Below are 27,511 nucleotides of genomic sequence, written 5' to 3'. Positions count from 1 at the left end.
TGACCTCAGGGGATCTGCACACCTCCCAAAGTGCTGGGATTATGGGCATGTGTCACTGTGCCTGGCCTATTTTATTTTTTTGGAGATGGAGTCTCACTGTGTTGCCCAGGCAGTGGTGGGATCTCTGCTCACTGCAACCTCTGCCTCCTGGGTTCAAGCGATTCTCCTGCCTCAGTCTCCTGAGTAGCTGGGACTACAGGCGTGTGCCACCATGCCCAGCTAATTTTTTATTTTTGCATTTTTAGTAGAGACTGGGTTTCACCATATTGGCCAGGCTGCTCTCGAACTCCTGATCTCGTGATCCACCCACTCCCAAAGTGCTGAGATTACAGGTGTGAGTCACTGTGCCCGGCCTAAAATTAACCATTTTAAAGTGAACAACTCAGTGGCATTAATACATTTACAATATTGCACAACCACTACCTCTATCTGATTCTAAAACATTTCATTTACTTCAAAGTAACGGATCCCTTATCCATTAGGCGATCTCTCCCCAGTCTCCCCTACCCTCAGCCTCTGGCAAGTGCTATTCTGAGTTATTTTACTATGGATGTATCTATTCTAGATATTCCATATAAATGGAATCATACCATATGTAACCTTTCATATATTACTTCTTTTACTTAGCATAATGTTTTGGAGGTTTTTGAATTACTTATTAACTGCTCTATTTTGTTCTCTCACTTAATAGAAATTCCTGGTTACCCAAACTGTCTGATGAAACGTCAATAAATAATCAACAATATTGACAGAAGTATTTAAACAGCCGTGGTATTCTTAAGGATGGTGATGAACACGTTACATTAAAACTGGGACATTTCATCAAGTAAAAAATGACAAAAAATCTCAAACCAAATTCCTCATTAGCAAGATGCTACCGTCAGACATCTGAAGAAAAAAGCAGACAGAAGTGGGAAAAACTGACCACTGCCGAGGGCCAGCTGTGGAGGCCGTCAGACCCGGGAAGGGTAAATGGGGAAATCACATCCTCCCGTCTGAACACAAAAAACATGGCTGAAGCATAGTCCAGTACAGCCTTACTGCAGTGATCAGGCAAGAAATGTAAAACCCAGTGCTTGAAACCAGGCAGGTGCAGTCCAGACTCGCCCTAACTTCCCCACTGCCAGCCTTAAAATCTTCTAGCCCTGACTTGTTTCGTTCTGTCATGTGGATTGGGTGTTTGTGTGGGTTTTATGAAGGTGATATTTTTAGATGAGAAAAACGAAAAGGTTATGGTAGCACACTTAACCACACAAACACAAAACGTCTACAACAAATGCTATTTTATCTTCACAGGAGAATCATGTATCACCTTGGGGAGGGGATGGGGCTTATCCTCATTTTTCCAGTTTCTCCTCCTCTCCTCCCTTTTTTGCATCTAATAATTGCTTAGAATAAAGGTATGGAAAGTAGATCCCAATTTCAGCCCCGTTCACACGCTGTGCAAACGTGGACAACGTCTGAGCCTGTCACCTCTCAATGGAAAAAGAGGCGATAACGTCCCCTTCAGAGTTATCATGCTCAAAGTGAAGCAATCTTTGTGAAAGGAAAATACACATCCTCGTGGTACGCCAGGTCGGTGTTTACGTCCTCGTCAGTGAACAAGCCGATGTTTAATAAGAAGCACAGCCACTCAACACTTTTCTTGTATTTTTCTCGGCTGTCTTCCTCCAAGGGCTCTAAGGGTCCCAAGCTGTTGTCTGCAACCTAGTCCTGCTACGTCGTGGGGACTGAGTAGGCTGACTCCTCCCCTGTCGCACTTCCAAGATAAAGAGCGCAGTTTAGGTTTGAAACCTGCAGACTCAGTCCCAACCCAACTCGGTAGACACCAGACCGACCAGCGCAACTGCAATCCAGGCTCCGCCCCTCTATGCCCATTGGCTCATTCAATTCACGCAGGAACCAATGGGCGGCGGCGGCGTTGGCTTGAGAAAATTCTATATAGGCGGTAAAGCGGAGACGCAGCCTCCGACCCGAGGCTACGATGAGTACCCCGGCTGTGCCCCGAGACCTGCAGCTGCCCCCGAGTCAGAGGACCCAGAATGCATTCAAAGGTGAGGGCTGCGGTGTCAGGCGCGGGCTAGGCGGTCGGGGCTAGGAGCTACCCTGGCACGCTCCACTCCTTCCCGGCTCTGTGAGAGCCCTGAACGTGGCCTCGGCGTCGGACGCGGGCTGGGCGGTCGGGGCTAGGGGCTGCCCTGGCGCGCTCCACTCCTTCCTGGCTTTGTGAGAGCCCTGAACGCGGCCTCGGCGTCGGGCGCGGTCTGGGCGGTCGGTGCTAGGGGCTGCCCTGGCGCGCTCCACTCCTTCCCAGCTCTGTGAGAACCCTGAACGTGGCCTCGGCCTCGCCCTGCCGCATTCTTGGCCTTGTGGAACGGGTCATAAAAGCAGGACCCGCTGCGTGGTGTTAGTGTGCGGTCGCTGCTGGCTGGGTTGGACACTCCTGTGAGGGAATCCGTTAGGCGAGGGGAAACGTGCGGGGCTCAGGCCGGCACCAGTGTTAGGAGCCCGTTGTTTGTCGGGTGGGGGCGGGGCGGGGGCGGGGCTGCACTGTCGCCCGGACGGACTGCGCCTGCGCGGGGCTCTCCGCCTCCTGGGTCCGTAGCGACTTTTTGCTGGACTGGGGTCGCATCCTGTTGTTTTTTCCAATTTCACAGCTTCTCCTGAGACTTTGGAAACCGAGGGTTGGCTGGGTCATCAAAAGTTATTTTTTTTCTACAGACAGGAAAGCAGAAGGAAGGAATTCTCACCTAACCCCGTTCTGGTATATTAGAACTTTGGAGTCTGGCGCCTCACTTCTAACATTAAACTTCTTAAAGCTTCGCTTTCGAGAGCTGTATGTTGAAAATGATATTCTCCAGATTTTTCACAGACAGTAGAGAATGTGATTCTTTTTTTTTGAGACGGAGTTTCACTCTTGTTACCCAGGCTGGAGTGCAATGGCGCGATTTCGGCTCACCGCAACCTCCACCTCCTGGGTTCAGGCAATTCTCCTGCCTCAGCCTCCTGAGTAGCTGGGATTACAGGCACCCACCACCATGCCCAGCTAATTTTTTTGTATTTTTAGTAGAGACGGGGTTTCACCATGTTCACCAGGATGGTCTCGACCTCTTGACCTCGTGATCCACCCGCCTCGGCCTCCCAAAGTGCTGGGATTACAGGCTTGAGCCACCGCGCCCGGCCCAGAATGTGATTCTTATGCAGAGGGGCTTTGGGGACTGTTATGGTAACAGTCTCTTCTTAGATGATTTCTCAAAGGCAATACTGAATTGGGGAATTTTCTGTTAGAGATGTGACCTCAAGTGGAACCAGGGTTGGAAGTAAACTCTTTATTTAGTCAAAAAAATTTATTTGATGTTATAACTAATACTGACTTGTAACACGTACCTTTTGTTACCTAGAGCAAAGAAAACAAAAACTCCAGGAACATCTGTTGAGAAGAAAAACACTTTTTGCATACAAGCAGGAAAATGAGATGTTATCCAGGTGAGGTCAAGTTTATTTCTTTTCACTTCTGTGCATCTTTTTTTGGTACAACGTCTTCAAAATCTGGTGTCTATTTTACACTTACAGCACATTTCAATTTGGACGATCCATATTTCAAGCACTCAATAGCCACATTTGGCTAGTGGCTACTTTACTGGATGGTCCAACATTAGATCCTCGTTTTCTGCATAAATTAATTCACAATCTAAGCAAAACACAGTTATAAAGCAAAGTATGTGCATAGACCAGATTATCAACTTATGGTTTACACCACACAAAGGTCAGTCTTTCTATTAATTAGCAAAGCTTTTACTCAGTGTATGGGGGAGTTCTTCAGGGAAGAGTTGGGTGGCCCTCCCAGATGCTTACAGATTATTAATTGTAGTCTTAAGCTTCTGTACAAATATTTTTATTATTTTGCAAAAATATTTTAGAGAGTACATAGTTGTAGCAAAAACAAAAACCCATGAAAGTAGATAAAGCGGAAAGGCAAAAGGTCCCCTTACTCCCTAAAGATAACCACTAATTACATCCTCACAGGCTCTTTGCATCTAAGAGTGATAAGGGCCTGGGTTACAGTCCTTAAGTCTGCTACTACAGCTGTGCAACCTCAGGAAAGATACTTGACATCTTTGAGTCTGTTTACATATATTAAAATGGGATAGCAGTAATTGTTTCTTGAGGATTAAATTAGATAGTGAATGCATCATGTTATGCCTGTTATACAGTGAGAACCCAGCAAGTGGTAATATTTTTTAAAGCTCTCTCTGTGGCATTACATTCCGTGAACTGGTTTTTGGAATACTTCATTCTCCTGGTTTCATTAATTTTCTTCCAAAATCATTGCCATCCTCATGGGTCAAAAAAAAAAAGTCTCATTTTTGGCCAGGCACAGTGGCTCATGCCTATAATACCAACATTTTGGTAGGCTGAGGCAGGCAGATCAGGATGTCGAGACCATCCTGGCTAACATGGTGAAACCCCATCTCTACTGAAAATACAAAAAATCAGCCAGGTGTGGTGGCACACACCTGTCGTCTCAGCTACTTGAGAGGCTGAGGCAGGAGAATCGCTTGAACCCAGGAGACAGGTTGCAGTGAGCCGAGATTGCGCCACTGCACTGTAGCCTGGGCAACAAGAGAAAAACTCCATCTCAAAAGAAAAAAAAAAAAAAAAAGCATCACTTTCATCTGCTTTTCTTTATATTAGGTAATTTATTGATATATTCTGCCCCTAAAAAGGCTTGAAACCCTTTCTGATGGGAGAGAGTGGTCAGATTTTGCCACTTCTTAGAAGATAGAGCTGACTAGACCCGGTGATGGTTAAGTATGGGATATAAAAGAAAGAATGGAGTTAAAAGTCCTGAATATTCCTGAGTAAGAGAGGCTAAAGAGACATAACAACTGAATGCAACGCCTGACCTTATACCATATTATATACTGGAAGGAAGAAACAACATAAAAGACATTATTTGGTCAGTTGACAACTAAAGTGTGAACAGTAGGTTAACGTAGTTCATCAAGGTAAATGTAGGTTAAAGTAGTGTATCAAGGTAAATATATTTGATTACTGTGGTTATGTAAGAGAATATTCCTATTTTAAGGAAATATTTAAGAATAAAGGCCATGGTATATACAATTTGTCTTCAGATGTCTCAGGTAGAAAATTATGTATACCAGCTAGGCACGGTGGCTCACTCCTGTAATCCTAGCACTTTGAGAGGCCCAGGTGGGTGGATCACCTGAGGTCAGGAGTTCAATACCAGCCTGGCCATCATGGTGAAACCCCGTCTTTTTTTTTTTTTTATTGCATTTTAGGTTTTGGGGTACATGTGAAGAACATGCAAGATTGTTGCATATGTACACACATGGCAGTGTGATTTGCTGCCTTCCTCCCCTTCACCTATATCTGGCATTTCTTCCCATGCTGTCTCTCCCCAACTCCCCACCCCCCTGCTGTCCCTCCCCTATTTCCCCCCAACAGACCCCAGTGTGTGATGCTCCCCTCCCTGTGTCCATGTGTTCTCATTCTTCCACAACCGCCTATGAGTGAGAACATGTGGTGTTTGATTTTCTGTTCTTGTGTCAGTTTGCTGAGAATGATGGTTTCCACGTTCATCCATGTCCCTACAAAGGACACGAACTCATCGTTTTTGGTGGCTGCATAATATTCTATGGTTTATATGTGCCACATTTTCCCTGTCCAGTCTCTCATGGATGGGCATTTGGGTTGGTTCCAGGTCTTTGCTATTGTAAACAGTGCTGCGATGAACATTCGTGTGCATGTGTCCTTATAGTAGAACGATTTATAATCCTTTGGATACATACCCAGTAATGGGATTACTGAAAACCCCGTCTTTAAAAAAAAAAAAAAAATTATGTATACCGCCCCCACACATATTTAGAGATTGGAAATGATAACGCAAATGGGATAAAAATTTTAACAGTAGGTGGATCCTGAGTAAGGACTGTATAGATATTCTTTGATCTGTTTATATTTTTGCAATTTTGTTTCAGTTTTGGTATTCCAAAATTTTAAAAATAATTTCTAACTTTATGTTAATAAGTGGCTTTAGTTTGGAATAAACCTTTTATCCTTCACAAATTTTTTATTCTTTTTTTTTTTTTTTTTTGGAGACGGAGTTTCACCCATGTTACCCAGGCTGGAGTGCAATGGTGCGATCTCGGCTCACCGCAACCTCCGCCTCCTGGGTTCAGGCAATTCTCCTGCCTCAGCCTCCTGAGTAGCTGGGATTACAGGCATGCACCACCATGCCCAGCTAATTTTTTGTATTTTTAGTAGAGACGGGGTTTCACCATGTTGACCAGGATGGTCTCGATCTCTTGACCTCGTGACCCACCCGCCTCGGCCTCCCAAAGTGCTGGGATTACAGGCTTGAGCCACTGCACCTGGCCAAATCTTTTATTCTTTAAGACAAAAGGGTGATCCTAGGTTTTTGGTTTGGATAAGTATATGGGTGGTGATAACCATATACTGAAATAGGAAGACTGAAGGAGGAGCTGGGGAATTAGGAGTTCTGTTTTGACCATGTTTGAAGTACCAACCAGACATCCAGGCAGTATGCCAAATAGTTGTGTGTCTGAAGTTCAGGGGAGGTGTTGGGACTGGAAGCATACACTCGGGAATTGGTCAGTATACAGATGATATTTATTTAAAAACCTTAGGATGGAGTGAAATTACTAGGGAATAAGTAGAGATAATATGGATTCAGACAGTGGCTCTCTACTGCTTATTTAAATAAGGAACCCAGCAGGGTTGGGGTTTATAATACTCTTCAACATAATAGGAAGAAGAGAAAATTCTAAAACGCTTCTAGTGGCATAAGTACATTTATTCCTTTCAGAAAACAGATGTCAATTTACATGTGTATTAGCACTGAATTATTAAATAAGACAACTCATCTGTGCTGCAGCTTTTCAGAATTAAACAATTATATTTTATAATCTCTAAAGTGTAGGTATCCTGAGACTCATTTCAGATAACCCTTCTTAGGGCAGTTTCATGATAATAAGACAGAATAGGATTAAGTCTTCACATTGGACAGGTGATTAAGATGGGTTCTTCTTGTCATCCTGAGTTTTGTTTTTTTTTACCTAGCAGTTAACTACTAAGAAACCCTGTTAAGCGGCACATTTGGATCTCCCTTCACCATTGTTCAAAATGCATAGTACAGGCCATGTCAAAGTTCTGTTCCTTCTCCAAGCTGACAGAGGAAATATATATGAAAGGCAATCTAACCAAAATTGTTAACTACCAAATTATGTCACATGTAAAATAAACATTTATTTTATTTTTGAGATTGAGTCTGGCTCGTTGCCTAGGCTGGAGAGCAGTGGCGCAATCTCAGCTTACTGAAACCTCTGCCTCCTAGGTTCAGGTGATTCTCCTTCCTCAGCCTTCAGGGTAGCTGGGATTGTAAGTATGTGCCATCATGCCTGGCTTATTTTTATATTTTTATTAGAGAGGGGATTTTGCCATTTTGGCCAGGCTGGTCTCAAACTCCTGACCTCAGGTAATCCACCCGCCTTGGCCACCCAAGGTGCTAGGATTACACACATGACCAACTGCACCCGGCCTCATTTTTTTCACATTTTAACATGATCTCTGAACTTAGGATCTGTCTTAAAATCAATGGCATGTCTAATTCACAGTATTTTTTCCTGTCTTCATTGTATGCAAAATTGTTACAATCACCTGCTAAGAGTTGCTCACAGTCTGCCTTAGCCAGTTTACAACTACAAAAATAAGTTTAGGTCACTTTCTTGAGGAAGGATTTGCTTTGCAATACCACCTAGAAACTGAGGTTCTTTTTTTTGAGACACGGTCTCAGTCTGTCACCCAGCCTCTAGTGCAGCGACAGGATCTTGGCTCACTGCCTCAACTCTCAGGCTCAAGCAATCCTCCCACCTCAGCCTCCCAAGTAGCTGGAACTACAAGCACCCTACACGACACCCAATTAATTTTTTATTTTTTGTAGAGATGGGGTGTCACCATGTTACCCAGGCTGCTCTGGAACTCCTGAGCTCAAGTAATACCCCCGCCTCAGCCTCCCAAAGTGCTGCTATTACAGGCATTAGTCACTGCACCCATCAGTCCATATTCTTTATGTATGCTAATATAAATTAATCTGTGAATGCCATATTGTAAATTTTGGATTACTTTTGTGTGACTCTTACATAAAAATTTTTTCAGCGTAGTACATCTGTTACTAAGTACTTAAAAGTAAACCAAGAAGGTATTGCTTCCTAAAGGTTTTTTGAAGGCTCTTTTGAATGACTTGAGGATGATTTGAAATAAGAATATTAAGTATTTACAAATTCTATGGGCAGAGAGTGTTAAGACTTTTAGAAAATATCTTTAGATTCCTCAGCCATTTGTTTATATTATTAAAAGTTATTGGAAGTTTTGCTTAGGGCTGGGTGTGATGGCTCACACCTGTAATCAGTACTTTGGGAGGCCAAAGTGGGCAGATCACCTCAGGTCAGGAGTTCAAGAGAGCCTAGCCAACATGGTGAAACCCCGTCTCTATTAAAAATACAAAAATTAGCTGGGTAAGGTGGTGTGCACCTGTAATCTCAGCTACTCAAGAGGCTGAGGCAGGAGAATTGCTTGAAACCTGGGAGGCAGAGATTGCAGTGAGCTGAGATCATGCCGTTGCACTCCAGCCTGGGTTCCAGAGCAAGACTCCATCTCAAAAAAAAAAAAGGTTTGCTTAGGAAAAATATCACAGGTCTTTCTTAAATTTAAAATTAATAAGTCAGTTAATTGTTAACATTGCCCTCTTCTCCATCCCCAAATGGAAGCCTCCTTGGTACAGGATTGATTGATTAATCCTTTTGTTTGTTTGTTTTGAAGTAGTAGAGGTCAGAGAGCTGGGACATCTGAGGACCAAGTTCAAGAAGGGACTAAAGTGCTGAAACTTAAAACAAAAATGGTAAGATGTGGACATAGCCTACTTAAACTGTCCCTTTTCCGTTTTGCCTTTCATAAACACTTGTCTTAAATAATTCTTTTAGGCTGATAAAGAAAATGTGAAGAGACCTGCAGGGAGCAAAAATAGTACAATAGTGGGGAGAAATTGTATTCCTTTAAAACCTTCAAATGAACTAACCAATTCAACTATAGTAATTGACACACATAAACCTAAGGATAGTAATGAAACTCTGCAGTTGTTACTAACTGAAGATGATCCCCAAAGTCAACATATGACATTAAGCCAGGCATTTCACCTTAAAAACAATAGTGAAAAGAAACGGATAACTGCAGAAAAACTAAAGCAAGATGCTAACATGCCCAAGAAACCTGTACTTGGATCTTATCGTGGCCAGATTGTTCAGTCTAAGGTTAATTCATTTAGAAAACCTCTACAAGTCAAAGAGGAGAGTTCTGCAGCAACAAAGAAACTTTCAACCACTGTCCCTAAAGCCACAAAGCCTCAGCCTGTAAACACCAGCAGTGTACCAGTGAAAAGTAATAGATCCTCAAGTATGACTGCCACCACGAAATATGTAAGCACTACATCTCAAAACACACAACTTGTGCGACGTCCAATTAGAAGTCATCACAGTAATACCCAGGACACTGTGAAACAAGGCATCAGTAGAACCTCTGCCCATGTTACAGTCTGGAAAGTGCCTCGTGAAAAAGAACTGTTAGAATCAAAAACAGCTTTACCTAGTGTCAAAACAAGTTCTTGTCAAGACATAATTAGAAGTAAGGCACTGTTGAGAAGCATAGGAACTGAAGTTGTGGCTAGGCCTGCTTCATTGTCTAATGACAAACTGATAGAAAAGTCGAAGCCCATTGACCAGCGAAGACATACTATAGGAAAAGCAACTGTTGGTAGATCAGCTTATCCCAAAGAAACCGCAGAAGAGAGAAAGTAAGTAGATGTAATTATCTTTATTGTATTACCTTAGTTTTCAGTAAAATGCTGTTTGTATATTTGGCTTATAATTTCATTGAGTGCATTAGGATTTTCCTTTTTTTTTTTTTTTTTTTTTTTTTTTTTTGGTGAGACAGAGTCTTGCTCTGTTGCCCAGGATAGAGTGCAGTGGCAGAATCTTGACTCACTGCAGCCTCCACTTTCCAGGTTCAAGTGATTCTCCTGTCTCAGCTAACCGAGTAGCTGGTACCACAGGTGCGTACCACCACACCCAGCTAATTTTTGTATTTTTATTAGAGTTGAGGTTTCACCATATTGGCCAGGCTGGTCTCGAATTCCTGACCTTGAGCTCTGCCCGCCTCAGCCTCCCAAAGTGCTGGGATTACAGGCATGAGCCACCATGCCTGGCCTAGAATTTTCTTTCATGGTTTCTCTTCTGTCATATGCAGGCAGATTTATGTTGTGGAACATTATGACTAATAAGTTTTTGTGTTTGAATATGTTTTATTAGATTGCTTTTTAAAAATCTAAAGTAAATGCTTAACAATAATTGGGAAATATTTTATAATCTCTCAAAAAAAATGCATTCATTGAGTCTTTGAGCACACTTGACCTTGATATGTTTACTATTTCTTCAAGCTTGTGAACTGTGTACATGTTGCTAGAGTAAGATTACTTTAAAATAATGACTTTTTTATTTTTTAACTTTTCCTCTATTTAACAGACTTCTCTCAGCGATTTCAAAGTAATCTTTATATCTGCTTCTAACTATAGAGCTCGTCTGAGTGAGTGGAAAGCTGGCAAGGGAAGAGTGCTAAAAAGGCCTCCGAACTCAGTAGTTATTCAGCATGAGCCTGAAGAACAAAAAGAAAAACCAGTTGGGTCTTTTTGGACTACCATGGCAGAAGAAGATGAACAAAGATTATTTACTGAAAAAGTAAACAACACATTTTCTGAATGCCTGAACTTGATTAATGAGGTAGAGTCTATATTTGCCTAGCATTTTATAGTTTGCAAATTACCTTCATAAACATTATTTTATTAAATTTTATCATCAGTCTTTTTGACTCGGTGATGTTGGTGATACTATGTTGCCTTGACATGAACTGTGATTATTTTAAGTTATTTAATTGTGAGATATACTGCTTCATTCATTAGTTGTGAGATTATTAGCCTTTAATTGACTATATTTTTGCATTGAGTTCATATAAATACACAGGTATTTATCCAAAATGCTTGGGACCAGAAGTAATTGAAAATTTTTTTGTGGGATTTTAGAATATTTGCGTATATGTAATGAGATATCTTGGGGATGGAACCCAAGTCTAAACACGAAATTCATTTATGTTTTGTTTGTGTATTTGTTTGCTTTTGAGACAGTCTTACTCTGGAGTGAGTAAGACCACCCTAGCTGGAGTGAAGGGGGCTATCTCAGCTCACTGTAACTGCCACCTCCAGGGTTGAAGCCATTCTCCTGCCTCACCCTCCGAAGAAGCTGTGATTATAGGCATGTGCTACATGCCTGGCACATTTTTTGTATTTTTAGTAGAGACCGGGTTTCACCATGTTGGCTAGGCTGATCTCAAACTACTGGCCTCATATGATCCACCCACCTCAGCCTCCCAAAGTGCTGGATTACAGGCTTGAGCCACTGTGCTCGGCCTTATTTATGTTTTATATATAGCTTATACATGCAGCCTAAAGATACAATATTTTTTATAATTTTGTACATGAAGCAAAATTTGTTTATATTGAACCATCAGAAAGCAAAGGTGTCACTGTGTCAGCCACCCATGGGACAGTCTGGTTGTCTGGCATCACCATGATTCCTTACTCTGAATTTCTGTGCTACTAATAAGCAATTATTTTCTTACACTTATTCACACATAAGTATGTCACAATTTATAAAAAACAACTGCATTAATACAGTGAAAAATATGTTCAGAGTAACTGAGCAGCACAGGAGAATCAGAATACCTGTATCAGCTGTTAGACAACAGCAACAACAAACAGCAGCACATTATCAACCTCCATCTATGATGCTGCGTTTAAGAGGTATTTTATACTGTGTTTTACTTTTTTAGGTGAGAAGAAACATCAGAAGCAATTGAGGAAACAGGCAGTGGGTCCTCTAGGGATAAGGAGGCATTCTGCTGGATGGCTTTTTAAGATGTTACTTCAAGTCATCTGCCTCATTAGCAGTGGTTTTTGTCTTAGAAGTTTCTCCTTGATTTTATAAGGGACACGATTTCTTGTTCTTTTCTGAATAAATGCTGCTCTAGTCCTTTAATAAGCCTATCACATATTTTCACCTATAGGTACATTTTCGGTGGTGTTAATGATGGTCATCTTCATTATGCTGATGATACTCAAAGTTTTGCATTTTAGGTTTTGGATTTTCCAATTAGGGATACTTAACCTGTATCAAAGGGATAATTAGGTTTTTTTTTTTACTGAATTACAAATATTTGAGTCCTCTGAGATAATTATGTAATACACTGAGGTGATATTTACTTATTGCTTCTAATATTTTGTTTCTTACATCTATTCATTATATTTACACATTATTTTTTACATTCATTCCACATTTTACCAAAGACTAGCAACACAAATATTGTGTGAGTCATTATTATCACAGATTAAATTCAAGTTACCTAAAATACTCTTAAACAAAATCCCATTCATCTGGCCAGGTGCGGTGGCTCAAGCCTGTAATCCCAGCACTTTGGGAGGCTGAGGTGGGTAGATCATCCGAGGTCAGGAATTTGAGACCAGCCTGGACAACATGGTGAAATTCTGTCTCTACTAAAAATACAAAAATTAGCCTGGTGTGGTGGTCGGTGCCTGTAATCTCAGCTACTTGAGAGGCTGAGGCAGGAGAATTGCTTGAACCTGGGAGGTGGACATTGCAGTGAACTGAGATCATGCCATTGTACTCTAGCCTGGGCAACAAGAGCAAAACTTCGTCTCAAAAAAAAAAAAAAAGGAAATTCCATTCATCTAAGGCAACATCATCATGGTTTTGAATTTATTGCAGAATTTTGCTATTTGGACCAAAATCTTGTGGAGTGTAATAATCAGCTCCAGAATACTGTCTTTGTTTCCTGACTGCTCTTTAATCTTGTTTTGGTCACGTACTGGTGTGTAAGGTCCATACAAAAATTAAATTCAAAGTATGATTTCAAACCTGAACCTGACTCTACTCTTCATGAGCCTCTTTCAACTTTTTGTGGTTCTGACCACCAGTGAAAGTTACAATCAGAAAAACTCTGATTCTCTAATAGGAAAGAATCAGAGTTTATTTCTGCTCAGTTGAAGTTTTTTCTTTTGATACTATAAACTTTTTCTGCCCTACTATTTAACTATATGTAACTGACATAAACCATTATGGATTCATTTTAATCTTAATATCAAAACCCAGCAAAGACAATTAAGAGAAAAAAATTCCACAGGGCTATTCTCACTCATAAGTATTTGGTTGAAGGTATTAGCAACAAATGGAATCCCACAATATAAGGATAAAATCAACACCAAGTAAGTGTTCATTTTGTACTAATAAATGTCTCAACTAATATTTCATTTTTTGCTTTACGCTTATGGCTATCTTTATCATTGATCTTGACTATCATAGGTTCAATTATTGTTCATAGTTTGTAGGTTAAAAAATATCACACACATTATTTCTTGCTCTTTTAGGGATGTCCAAAAGAAGGTATACTGGTCACAGTTAATGACCTGATTAAAAATATTCCAGATGCCAAAAAGCTTGTTAAATATTGGATATGTCTTTTACGTATGGAACCAATCACAAGTCCTGTTGAAAATATTATTGCAATCTATGAGAAAGCCATTCTGGCAGGGGCTCAGGTAAGATAAAAAGTTGTTTATCTTTACTATTACAGTGTAGTAGACAGTTCAGAATTAATTTGAAACACATCACAACATAACTTGAGAAAGTTGTGGGCATATATGTAGTATTAGTAAGTGTTTGAAGGCCACAAGGATTGCATTATAAAAGCTTTTATGGCCTTCTGAGTCTTTCATTCTTGTGCTAGGAATAATCTGACTTTAGAAAATGGATGTAAGCTGAAATGTACATTTAATGAAACTTTTTGCATGAAATATTTTAGCATATTATTGTATGCATTTCCTGGTTGGAAATTTACTGGGAGACTGAATCTAACATTAAAATTTCTTTATTGAATATAAAGCAAAAGAAATTAAATTAGCCTTCTAAATGTTATCAAGCTCTTATGTTTTTCTGAGAACTCTTTCACTTTAAGAGTAAACCCGACTATATATTTATAGTCAGGTTTAAAATATATAGAGAGAGTGAGTCAGGTTTACTATTATAGTGTATATTATTAGTGTATAATATATACACTATATATATTGGTCCTTTGGCATATAGAAAACGGCAATAAACCAGTTTCTCTAACGTTACCTCCCTAGTGGCTTGATACGATAGTCCTATCTCCTCTAGCCTATTGATACACAAAGCTTTGGGTATACAATAAATCATTTCTCGAGCTTTTTGTTTGGTTGCGATTTTTTGTTTTTATGGTTAAATGTTCCTAAAATATATTTCCTTTTGACCAGATTTCTCAGAAACACATTCTTGGATATTGTTTATATAGATAATTTTTTTAAACTCCTTTTTAAGAAAGGTCTGTTCACTTTAGTCTCAACAAAATCAACAAATGCTATTTGACTTTTCAGTTAAGTAAAAAATCAGATATGCAGCAGATAGTCTGTCAGTGGCTATCATATGTGAAACTCTTTCCAGAAGGGTAATTATATTTGACAGAATGCTACCTGGTAGGGAGTGTTAGGCCCTACTATGTTGCATCAGAAGGGACGTTACTTAAGGCAACTTAGGACATTGTAGCAAGGATGCAAAACTGGAACCAAGGCTCACACAGAAAGCATAAAGTAAACAGAAAGATGTAACACCAGAGGAGAAGCTGCTGGAAAACAAGAATCAAAATTAGCCAAGATGGCTGGACACAGTAGTGCGTGCCTATAGTCCCAACTACAAGGTGGAAGGATTCCCTAAGCCCAGGAATTTGAGTCCAGCCTGGGCAACATAAACTCCATCTCTTAAAATAAAATTAGTGGCCAGGCATGGTGGTTCATGCCTGTAATCCCAGCACATTGGGAGGCCAAGGCAGGAGTCCAAGAGTTCGTGACCAAGATGATGAGACTTCATCTCATCATCTTAAGTTAGCCAAGCATGGTGGTAGATAACCTGTGGTCACAGCTGTACTGGAAGCTAAGGTGGGAGAATTGCTTGAGCTCTGGTGTTCAAGACTAGTGAGCCATGATCATGCCACTGCATTCCATCCTGTGTTAGCTGAGCAACACCTCTCTCAAAAAATAAAAATAAGCCAAAAAAACTGAAAGCAGGATAGCTGAGTAATTCAGGACTAGCTTCTGGAACTGAGGCTGTGAACCATACCTTTTCTAATCTTGAATGTGTTGGATGGAACATAGTAAATGCTTATAATACCTGGTAAATAATGGGCACTTAGTAAGTCTGACTGAATGAAATATGGTGAGGTAATCAACCTTAAGCTGTTAAGAGATACATTTCATAGCATATGAAACAAAAGTATAACCATAGACTCAATTGTAAGAGAAAAGCAGCAAGGCTTAATTAAGTAAAATTATGGGGAAATTTTCAAACATGAAATTCTCTTTCAAGTTCATTTTTAGTCTATACATTAGAAAAGACAGCCATTTTTCAATCTTAATTAGTGGTCTGAGAGGCATGGTTTAAGAGCTACTGCCTTACTTTAAAATACAGTATGAAATTTTAATCACTGACTTAATATTTTCAACTTGGATACCTAGTTCATGTCAGAGAAAATAAAACTTACATGGGTCTGCTTTCTTCATTAAAAAAAAATTAAGCCTATTGAAGAGATGCGACACACAATTGTAGATATTCTAACAATGAAGAGTCAAGAAAAAGTTAATTTGGGTAAGTTTTAGTTCTTTTATTTCCTTCAAGTGAATTGTAGGGCTGTTTTTTTTTTTTTTTTTTTTTTTAAACTTTTAAGATCAGGAGTACATGTACAGGGTGTGGAGGTTCGTTACATAGGTAAATGTGTCATGGGGATTTGTGTACAGATTATTTCATCGCCCAGGTATTAAACCTAGTATCCATTAGTTATTTTTTCTGATTTCCTCCCTCCTCCCACCCTCCACCCTCCCTTGTGCCCCCGTGTGCGTTGTTCTCTAGGTGTCCATGTGTTCTCATCACTTAACTCTCACATGCAGTATTTAGTTTTCTGTTCCTCTGTTAGTTTGCTAAGGATAATGGGCCTCCAGCCATGTCCCTGCAAAGGACATGATCTCATTCCTTTTTATGGCACGTAGTATTTCATGGTGTATATGTACCATATTTTTTTATCCACTCTATCACTGATGGGCATTTGGATTAATTCTATGTCTTTGCTACTGTGAATAGTGCTGCAGTAAACATACATGTTCATGTGTCTTCATAATAGAATGATTTATATTGCTTTGGGTATATACCTAGTAATGGGATTGCTGGGTTGAAGATTTTTCTGTCTCTAGGTCTTTGAGGAATCGCCACACTGACTTCCACAGTGGTTGAACTAATTTCCCACCAACAATGTAAAACACATTGCGCATTCCTTTTTTTCCACAACCCTGCCAGCATCTGTTTTTTTTCCTGTTTTCTTTTTCTTTTTCTTTTTCTTTTTTTTGAGACGGAGTCTTGCTCTGTAGCCCAGGCTGGAGTGCAGTGGTGCAATTTTGGCTCACTGCAACCTCTGCCTCCTGGTCCTGGTTCAAGCAGTTCTCCTGTCTCAGCCTTCTGAGTAGTTGGGATTACAGGAATGTGCCACTATACCCAGCTAATTTTTTCATTTTTAGCAGAGATGGAGTTTCACCATGTTGGTCAGGCTAGTTTTGAACTCCTGACCTCATGTTCCGCCCACCTCAACCTCCCAAAATGTTAGGATTACAGGCGTGAGCCACCATGCTCAGCCATTTTTTGACTTTTTAAGGATAGCCATTCTGACTAGTGTGAAACGGTATCTCGTTGTAGGTTTACTATTTCTTTGCTAAATTAGTTTTTGTTTTATCTTTTTTAACTTTTAATATATGTAGGTTGTTTCTTTCCTTATACTTGTGTTGACCTATCTCTGAGATAAAATGGCTTTATGTAGTATACAGAATTTTTAATTAGGCGATCTGGCTCAATATTTAGATTTGTCACTGAATGTCTATAAAAGTTGTGTTGTCTCCAGGCTTTAATTTTTTGCCTTAAAATTGAGGTAGTTTGACTAGATCTGTAGACTTTTCACTTGTTAAATTCTGTGATCTTTGTGTTGTCTAGAAAAGCTCATTCAAGAATTCTCTTTGTTGGGGATAGTAGATGGAGATAGGAGATTCATTAGTTCTCAGTCATCAAATGTGTAAACATTTTTAGATTTAGATAAAGTTTATGCCAGTTGATATGACTTTAGGCCAAAAATACCCTTTCATCTGTAAAATAGGGATTTTGGGGGACCATTGAATGAAATAATGTTTATAAAGTATCATAGTATATAACACATAGTAAATTTATTAAACTGTAGCCATTAATGTTAATTAACTTTAGAAAAACTGTTTCCAGCTGGTGGAGGTGGCTCATGTCTGTAATCCCAGCACTTTGGGAGGCTGAGGTGAGCGGATCACAAGGTCAGGAGATCAAAACCATCCTGGCCAACGTGGTGAAACCCCATCTCTACTAAAAATACACACACAAACACACACAAATTAGCTGGGCATGGTGGCACACAACTGCAGTTGTAGCTACTCAGGAGGCTGAGGTAGAATTGCTTGAACCCAAGAGGCAGAGGCTGCAGTGAGCCAAGATCGCACCACTACACTCCAGCCTGAGCAACAGAGTGAGACTCCGTCTCAAAAAAAAAAAAAAAAAGGAAAAAAAAGTGGTTTCCAATTATTTACTATACCTGTATATTACATAGTCAGCAAATATTTGAGTGCATATTGTATGCAATTGCCTATATATCTAGTTATTTTCTTTTGATTACTTTTAACAAGAGTCAGTTTGAAGTTTTTTTTGTTTTTTTTTTTTTTTTTTTTTGAGACGGCGTCCTGTGTCACTCAGGCTGGAGTGCAATGGTGTGGTCTCGGCTCACTGCAGCCTCCGCGTCCCAGGTTCAAGCCTCAGCCTACAGGCAATGTGCCACCATGCCCGGCTAATTTTGTATTTTTAGTAGAGATGGGGTTTCACCCTGTTGGTCAGGCTGGTCTTGAACTCCTGACCTTAGGTGATTTGCCCACCTTGTCCTCCCAAAATGTAGGGATAACAGGCATCAGCCACCGTGCCAACAGTTTGAACTTTTAAAGTCTTCTGACGTGCTGCCAGATTGCTTTCCAGAACAGTATTAGTACCCCTACTTGTAGTATGCAAAATGAATTTAAGATGTAGAGATCTAGGTTGAAGGGCTAAACCTTAAAAAAAGAAGAGCATACTCAAATTCTAAATTAAGTATGTTATATAAGTTTTTTATTACATGTATTAGCAAAAAAAAAAAAAAAAACCTGTTCACTGGGGTTAATATGCTAATGGCTGTGCTTATTACTTTGCTAATGGCTGTGTTGGAGGTCATGCTTCTGTTGGTAGCATGCTTAGTTATAAGGATTTATTTCAATTTATGGTGACTGTTAATATGCACCAGGGGAACCTATGAAAGATCTATATGATCTGATCTTACTAATAGTATTTAATGAAGGAGCTTGAGAAGCAGGGAGAGAAGGGGACACCGAGGAAAGACTAGTATACCACACAAAAAAAAAAGGAGGAGAAAATTTTAAGAATAATTCAGTCCTGTCTCTTATTCACAAACACAGTGAAGTGGAAATTCATATTTCATAAAAAGAGCTTCTCTCATAATTCCATCTCTGGAGATGTGTGGAAAGATAAAAGCAATATTTAATCTGATTAAATTACTGTTCCTATCTTACAGAATAATACTAGTTGGTGTTTTCTAGCAGGTATAATATTTTATTAGTCTTTAGATGGGGGAAGGAGCTATCCATAAACTCTTGGCTTTCTGAAATGTATAATTGTAAGTTCTGAATATAAAACCAATTTCACAAGTCAGTTATTTGTAAACAGCAAAAGAACATAAGTGGTCGAAGTAGTTCAGGAGAGGGTTTAAAAAAAAGGCTGGTCACTGTGGCTCACGCCTGTAATCTCAGTACTTTGGGAGGCTGAGGCAGGTGGGTCACCTGAGGTTAGGAATTCAAACCATGCTGATCAACATGAAGAAACCCCATCTCTACTAAAAATACAAAAAAATTAGCTGGGTGTAGTGGCGCATGCCTGTAATCTCAGCTACTCAGGAGGCTGAAGCAGGAGAATCGCTTGAACCCAGGAGGTGTAGATTGCAGTGATCTGAGATCTCGCCATTGCACTTCAGCCTAGGCAACAAGATCGAGACTCCGTCTCAAAAGAAAGACAAATAATAAGAGACAAGCACCACTTGGATATCTCACAGCTACCTCAAACACAAATAGCCAAACTTGAATACATAATTTCCCCCTAAACCTGATTCTTCTTTTAGTTCTCTGTCTTAATGAATGAATGAATTCTCTGTCTTAATGAATTCCAAGTCAGAATCTTGGTGTGATTGTTTACTCCCTCTTTCTTTTCCAGTTCCCATCACTTTTCCCCAGCTAAACAAATTCATTTTAACTTCCTAAGTGTCTCTTAAGATCCATCTACATCATTCCATCCTTACTCTCCTTGCTGTCTATATTCAAGATGACTTATACTTTTACTCTGCTCTTGCCTCATTCCAATCCATTCTCAACACTGGAACCAAAATGCTCTGTCATGTATCTGCATGTTACTGAGTCTAGTCTCTTTTCTTTCCCTCCCTACATCCTTGAATTTCTTTCTTTTTTTTTTTTTTTTCCCATTTCCTGAAAGGGGTTATACTGTCTTTCCCTCCTCTTTGCTCTTGCCTCATTCCAATCTGTTCTCAACACGCAACCAAAATATTCTGTCATGCATCTGCATAAATTCCTGAGTCTAGCCTCTTCTGTTTCCCTCTCCACTACGTCCCTGAATTTTTTTTTGTCATTTCCTGAAAGAGGTTATACTCTCTTTTCCCTCCATGTCTCTCCAAGACAGTCTTCTGCTTAAGTTCTACTTATCCTTTAGATGTCAACTCAGATGTCACCTCCTTGGAGTAGCCTTCCCTGATGATTTCCCTGATGTACCATTCCCTCTCCTCTCAACCTAGGTTTAGTGCACCTGTTTTGTGCTCCCTGTTTTTTCCCTATGCAATATTTGATGCATTTGATTGCTTACTATTTAGTTGTTTGTCCTGTCTTTTGCATTATGTAAACTCAATATACAAGAACAGTGTCTAATGTTTGTGACCACCGAGTCTTCTGTGCTAATGGAATGTCTGGCATGTATTTGGCACTTAAATATTTGTTGAATTAATCTATGTTCTTGTTTTTCAGTTTCCACTTACTAAAAACTTGGTCACTATCATGCAACTAAAATTTCTCTTAGTAAAAATTTTTAATAATTGTCTTATAATTAAATCTAGAGGTTTTTTTCAGCTGAATGAATTTATCAGGATGTCTCACAAGTATTTCTAGCCTAACATGTTTTATTTTTAAATCTTTGACTGCCCTTACGTTATCCCATACCCAAGATCCCATTGTCCCAAAAAAAGAAAAGAAAAAGCCTTCCTTTGGCATTTATAACTCTTAAGCAAGAAATTTTAGACAAGATGCTCCTAATATATATGCACACTCATTCCCACACAGTCATGCCTTCATTTTTTTTTTTGTTTTTTTTTTTTAGACGGAGTTTCGCTCTTGTTACCCAGGCTGGAGTGCAATGGCGTGATCTCGGCTCACCACAATCTCCGTCTCCTGGGTTCAGGCAATTCTCCTGCCTCAGCCTCCTGAGTAGCTGGGATTACAGGCACGCGCCACCATGCCCAGCTAATTTTTTTTGTGTGTGTGTTTTTTAGTAGAGACAGGATTTCACCGTGTTGACCAGGATGGTCTCGATCTCTTGACCTCATGATCCACCCGCCTCGGCCTCCCAAAGTTCTGGGATTACAGGCGTGAGCCACCGCACACGGCCGCCTTCATTTGTTAATAAGTTCTGACTCGGGTCGATATGGTGGCTCATGCCTATAATCCCAACACCAGAAGGCCAAGGTGGAAGAATCGCTTGAGGTCAAAAATTCGAGATCAGCCTTGGCAACATAGTGAGACCCTATCTGTACAAAAAATTTAAATATTAGCTGGGCATGGTGGCGTACACCTGTAGTTTCAGCTACTTGGGAGGCTTTGGCAGGAGGATCACTTGAACCTGAGAAGTTGAGGCTGCAGTCATATATGATTGTGCTACTGTACTCCATCCTGGGTGACAACAGAATGACAGGCACCCTGTCTCTTAAAAAAAGGTCCTTACTCAGAAATATTTCTCAAATTGGACCCTTCCTTCCTATCCAACCTCTTATTAACTTCCTTAGCCTATTACAACAACTTCGTCTTCTTTCCCTCCCAGATTGTTACTTTTCATTCTCTGTCATTCTAGACAATCCTTTACATTGACCAAATTTAATTAGATCTGTCTCTGATCAATTTTTTTTTTTTTTTACCAAACTTCTTTCATATAAAGCTCATTACAGTCCAGCTCTTGCTTACCTATCTGAGCTCAGTACCGCCCACTCCCACTCCTCCCTTGCCCCTTACCCTATATTCTAAACACACTGGCTCTTTAATGTTATTTTAATAGACCATTTTCTTTGATGTGCCTAGGAAGGTTGTCTTCTTTGGTCTTGGTCAATTACTCATTTTTCAAGACCCAGTCTAAATGTCACTTGTGAAGCATTCCCTAACCATCTCCCTGTACCACAAGCAAAGTTAGTTGTTCCTTTTTGTGGGTTTTAATAGTCCTTTGTTCTTATTACATATATAGCATTTATCTCATTTTATAATAGTAAATGTTTGTTACATAGTTGGCAACGGTTTGTTATATAGTTGGCTGAGGAAAAGGAATGGTTCGGTGATGGCAGTTGTGTTCTTTTATTTTGAAAATTTGGCCAACTAGGAATAACTTTAATGTCTTCTGATTTTGTTCTTAAAATTCAGCCAAAAGCTTAATCTAATAAATGTATTTTCTATAGAAGAAAATACGGAGAAGGCTTGTGCAACCAAGGAATTAGTCACAGAAGTCAGTATTGAAGATACAGGTAGTGATGTAGAGCCAGAAAAACCGGAAATGGAGAGTAAACATCATAGAAATGTCCTATTGCAAGACTGTGAAAAGGAGCAAGACAGCAAAACGAAAGATCCAACCCATGATATTAAAACCCCCAATACAGAAATGAGGACAAGTTCCTTAATTAAATATAATGTGTCTACTACGCCATACTTGCAAAGGTAAACATTTAAAATGTAATGTACTATGATTTTTTTTTGATGCTTGGGGATAATAAATATGGCATGTAAAAATCTTTGAGATACCTTCAGATTACAGCTACCATTTGTTAACATAGAAAAGTTTTCAGGCGGGGCATGGTGGCTCATGCATTTAATTTCAGCACTTTGGGAGGCCGAGACAGGCAGATCACTTGAGCCCAGGAGTTCACGACTATCTTGGGCAACATGGCAAAACCCTGTCTTTACAAAAAATTGGCTGGGCTAGGTGGTGTGCGCCTGTAGTCCCTGCTACCTGGGAGGCTGAGGTGGGAGGATCACTTGAGCCTGGGAGGCAGGGGTGGCAGTGAGCCAAAATCATGCCACTGTACTCCAGTCTGGGTGACGGAGCAAGACCCTGTCTCAAAACAATAAAAAAGTTTTCAAACAAATAGAATGTCATTGGGACATTTCACCTTTTAAATACTATGTTTACTTTCCGTAAATATTGCCATTTTGAAAAAGAAAACTTTTATAAGATTTTACTTTAACCTGTGGTTATTAATAACAGTAGGTTTTGGCATTCAGGAGTTAGCCAATTCTAGATACTCAAGTATCTACTGTGTACAAGCTGTAATGACAAATTGAGAAAAGGATAAGTTTCTCACTTCAATGAGCTTGTACCTCTCTAAAAGACAATTACATGCTTATAACATACAAGCTATATGGTATGGTATGGTACATATCATGAAAGTACAGATTAAAAACATTAACATGTTTTTGAACTCTGAGAATATTGTTTTAATTTTCAGTATGAAAAAGAAGGTGCAGTTTGATGAAACAAATTCTGCATTTAAGGAGCTGAAGTTTATAACACCAGTGAGACGTTCTCAACGTCTTCAAGAGAAAACCTCTAAATTGCCAGATATGTTAAAAGATCATTATCCTTGTGTGTCTTCATTAGAACAGCTAACGGAGTTGGGAAGACAAACTGAAGCTTTTGTATGCCGCCCTAATGCAGCACTGTGCCGGATGTACTCTGAGGATTAAATGACAGAAGAGAACTAAAGCTCTGATAGGGAATTGGGTTTTTATGATTTGTGGGGTGTTTTGTTTGGAGTAGCTTTATATTGCCCTTAGGACTGAAGTTGGCCAAGTACCTATGTATCTTAAGTATTCATGGCAATGAGCTTCTTTACTAACATTCATGTTATGGCCAGAGTTGTCCTCTGCATTAGAAAGCTAATCCTGCTGTTTGAATCTCAACTGACTGAGTTTTTTCTTTTAAGATAGGTAAATTTTGTCAGCTAGTTTACTATGTTCCTTGAATATAAATAGGTTAAAATACTAGGCTGTTCACTTTACTAACTATAAGTACAGTAATGATACATCATTAGAAAATGAGTTATTCCAGTTAAAATGTGTATGTTTGCATTGACATGTTTTTAAAAGTTATGATCTCCCTACCATTAAACAGAATAATTTTTGGGGGGGCTTTCTTGGATTAGTATGAAAGTTAAAAATTGTATAGAATGACTCACTTTGAATATTAAGACACAGGAGGTTTAGCTTGCTTTCTCACCAAATTCATGTTACCCAGACTTGTGTTCTGTTGTCCCTTGGACTGCCTATTGATTGATGAAAGTGTCTGCACTGTCTCTCTTCGTCAGTGGCAGTCTGTGGTCTCATGGCATCTTTTGATTATAACTGAGGTCACCAGGAAGGGTGCCTAATTAACCCCATTTTAAGAGAAGATACTTTGTTATAAGAAAGAAAAGATGCCAGATTTATTGGTTTAACTTTTGTAACTTCACTTGGTAGTTTTTAAACAATTAGAATGGAGTAGGGAAAGAATACATCATACTGGATAAATGTCATTCTAGTTTAGAAAGCATTTTGTCATTCTAGTTTAGAAAGCATTTCTAAAATACTTGATAGTTACACATTTTTCTCTCCACACATAAATACCACCACTAAAATTGTAAGTTTCTAAACTAATACTTACATGGCACACATCATCTATCAATTCTATGGTTTCAAATAAGTGACTTTTTAATTGTAAAAGATTAGTTTAAAAACTATATGAATGTGGTTGAAGATCTCATGCTTAGTCATTTTTATGTTTATTCCATTTATGTATCTTTTTTTCTATTGACTTCTCATGTTCTAGAGAGTAAGGTTTTTATTCCGTGTACCTGATATGTATACAATAAAAATAACCGTATAATGATTTCATGAAGTTTATTTCAACAAATACTTGATGAAATGCAGTTTAACTACAGGGAATGAATTTTAGCTTTGCTTTTGAAATACATTGTAAGATTTGACTTGAGGTTTTTGACACTTTGCTTAATAGTATATTTTCTCTTCAAAAATCATCAGTCTACTTATATAAACTTTTCCTAGTTTTTTTCACTTTAACAAAAACGATCACTATGCCCTTTGGTTGTTTTTCATACTTTGAATGAAGTCAAGCTTTGATACACTCTCAGCTTTTTAATATCCATACCATATAATTCATTTGTCTGTATAGCATAGCTTGAAATGTCTCTCTGAAAGAGAACTCAAGATGCAAACTTTATGTTTGGACAAGTTTTTAGTTTTAGTTTTTGTTTTTTTTTTCTCCTTTTACTGAGGGAAAATCTGTCTCTAAATGGTCCTAGTTCTAACATTCAACCAGAGGTCTAACTCCTTTTCTGATGCTTAAGGACAGCTATTACATGTCTCCCCTAGGTTTGTTCCAAACTAAATATGTCCAAGGATGTGATACTGTGCATAAGCATCCAACAGAAATGTAGCAGGGACCTCTCTCACGGGCCTGCTTGGATCTTCCCATGCATACTAATAAAAAATCTTGAGTCTCTTCAAGGGAAAATCCAGGTACCTTAGCTGGCCTCAAAAAAGTAAATGAGCAGCCTGGAATAAGGACACAATGTTTAGTTCCCTATAAAAATGAAAGATCACATGTTGAGTTTTTTAGGAACCCAGATTCATGCCAGATGAAAAATCCCACCCACTGTCATGTGGACCTAAGATAAGGGGAAACAGGACTAAACCCTTACCACCATTCTTTGTTCTAGATTTCTTCTTAAGGGGCCTAGACAGAATCATGCCTACAAGCAAAACCTTAACATTCCTTTCTGCTGACCCTAAGTTTTTATAAAAAGCCCTACTTTAACCATTGCAAAGCTCTGAATCTACCTATAACCTGTAAGCCCCTGCTTCAAGATACTTACCTTTTTGGCTCAAACCAATTATAACCTCCATGTATTGATTTATGATTTTGCCTGTAACTTCCACTTTCCTAAAGTGTACCCCTGCCATTAAAAACCCTTGCTTGTAAGCCATAAGGAAGCTTGGGTCCCTTTTTTTCCTTTTTAGACAGAGCCTTGCTCTTGTTTCCCAGGCTGGAGTGCAGTGGCACGATCACGGCTCACTGCAACCTCTGCCACTTGGGTTCAAGCAATTTTCCTGCCTCAGCTTCCTGAGTAACTGGATTACAGGTGCCTGCCACCATGGCCAGCTAATTTTTGCAGTTTTAGTAGAGATGGGATTTCACCATGTTGGCCAGACTGGTCTCAAACTCCTATCCTCAGGTAATCGGCCTCCCAAAGTGCTGGGATTACAGGCGTGAGCCACCAAGCCTGGTCTAGGAAGCTTGTGTCTTAAGCTGCCCAGTTCTTGCACACCCTATAATACCTCAATTTCTCTCACTACAAATCCTGGCGACAGTGTCTGGCTTTTGCTGCACGTTGGATGAGTGGATCCAAGTTTGATTTGGTGATGACCTACATTCCAAAATCTCAAGCTTCTCCCTTAAAAGTTGTGTGAGCTTGGATATGAATCTCATCTTTATGAGAGGTAAAAAGGAGATAACCCCTGTAGTCATTTTGTACCATGTGATCTCCAGGTTTATTGGCCAGGAATGGTCACTTGACCAAAGCTGGACATGTCAGAGAACTTTCCATAGGAATTTGGAATCAAAAGTCTTTTTTTTAAATGTAGTTAAACGTAAATATTATATAGTATGTAAATATGTGCTGGGTGACCAAATGAGGGTTGAAGAACAAAGGTCACCAGTCAACAGAAAAGACCATATAAATAAAACTGTGTGTGTGTTTGTATATAAACTTTGTGGGGTTTGTTTTGCTTTATTAGCTATACATGGCACCATACCTTATGTACGGTTATGTAATTTGCCCTTTTTTTTCTAAATTACTAAGTCTTGGGGAAATTTCCGTTTATGTAAATCAATGTAACATTAATTATGACTGCATGGGAATTTAATATTACATTTCAAATAGTGGGAGAAAGAATGGCAATGAGTCAGTTACCCATTTTGGGAACAAGAAATTTCAATGCCTGCCTCATACCATTTGTAAAAATAAATTCCAGGATATTAGGAGGAAATATAAAATATGTTTGTTTTTGAGACAGGGTCTTACTCTGTTAGCCCAGACTGAAATGCAGTGGTGCAATCACGGCTAACGACAGCCTGGACCTTCTTGGACTCAGGTGATGCTCCCATCTCAGCCTGCTGAATAGCTGGTAGCTGGAACTACAGGCCTGTGCCATCATGCCTGGCAAATTTTTCTAACTTTTGTAGAGATGGGGTTTTTCCATGTTGCCCAGACTAGTCTCAGACTCCTGAGCTCAAGTGATCTGCCCGCCTCAGCCTCCCAAAGTGCTGGGATTACACGTGTGAGCCACTGCACCCAGCCTAAAATATGTTTTTATCTTTAGAACAGGGAGGGCGTTCTTAATCAAGACACCTTTACATGGAAGGGTGTGGTAGAACCCATGGACTTTAACAGCAAATAACAGTAAGACTCTATAGGTACGATAGCAAGACATTCAGAGACCAGACTAGCGGGTGGCACCTGAGATCCTCAAGATTCTGTTAAAAAAAAAAAAAAAAAAGTGGATGGTGCGCCTAGAATTTCATGCTCCAGGTATTTTTCAAGTTTAAGGGCAAAATAATATTTTCAAACAAGCAAGAAAGGATTCAGTTTACCATTCATGAATTTATCTGAAACTAATCCTGAAGGTTTTATTCTAGTAAAATAAGTAAATCTAGCCAGGCATGGTGGCACATACCTATAGCTCCATGTACTCAGTAGGCTGAGGCTGGAGAATCACTTGGCCTGGGAGTTCAAGGCAAGAGTATGCTATGATCATGCC

At 39.4% G+C, this 27,511-nt stretch overlaps 1 protein-coding gene across 3 annotated transcripts; it reads left to right on the top strand.

Moving 5' to 3' along the window:
- The first annotated feature begins 320 nt into the window (after nt 1-320).
- On the top strand, nt 321-25,677 carry CKAP2 (cytoskeleton associated protein 2). 3 transcript variants are annotated; one of them, XM_032277291.1, is made up of 9 exons: nt 324-2,054; nt 3,402-3,486; nt 8,863-8,941; nt 9,024-9,889; nt 10,667-10,871; nt 13,589-13,759; nt 15,806-15,875; nt 22,099-22,354; nt 23,143-24,569. In XM_032277291.1, the coding sequence occupies exons 1-9, from the start codon at nt 1,985-1,987 to the stop codon at nt 23,378-23,380; spliced, it is 2,040 nt and encodes a 679-aa protein (XP_032133182.1). In that variant the 5' UTR covers nt 324-1,984; the 3' UTR covers nt 23,381-24,569. The 3 variants fall into 3 exon arrangements, with proteins under 3 accessions (XP_032133184.1, XP_032133182.1, XP_032133183.1); XM_032277292.1 differs by having other exon boundaries at nt 325-2,054; nt 8,866-8,941; nt 23,143-25,677; XM_032277293.1 differs by lacking the exons at nt 15,806-15,875; nt 22,099-22,354; nt 23,143-24,569 and having other exon boundaries at nt 321-2,054; nt 8,866-8,941; nt 13,589-14,135.
- The last annotated feature ends 1,834 nt before the right edge of the window (nt 25,678-27,511 follow it).

This window comes from Sapajus apella, unplaced genomic scaffold (genome assembly GCF_009761245.1).
Source record: "Sapajus apella isolate SASKATOON/1434 unplaced genomic scaffold, GSC_monkey_1.0 scaffold9, whole genome shotgun sequence".
In the NCBI taxonomy this organism is placed as follows: Eukaryota; Metazoa; Chordata; class Mammalia; order Primates; family Cebidae; genus Sapajus; species Sapajus apella.
The sequence above is the reverse complement of the archived record's forward strand: the minus strand, read 5'-3'. Positions and strand labels throughout refer to the sequence as shown.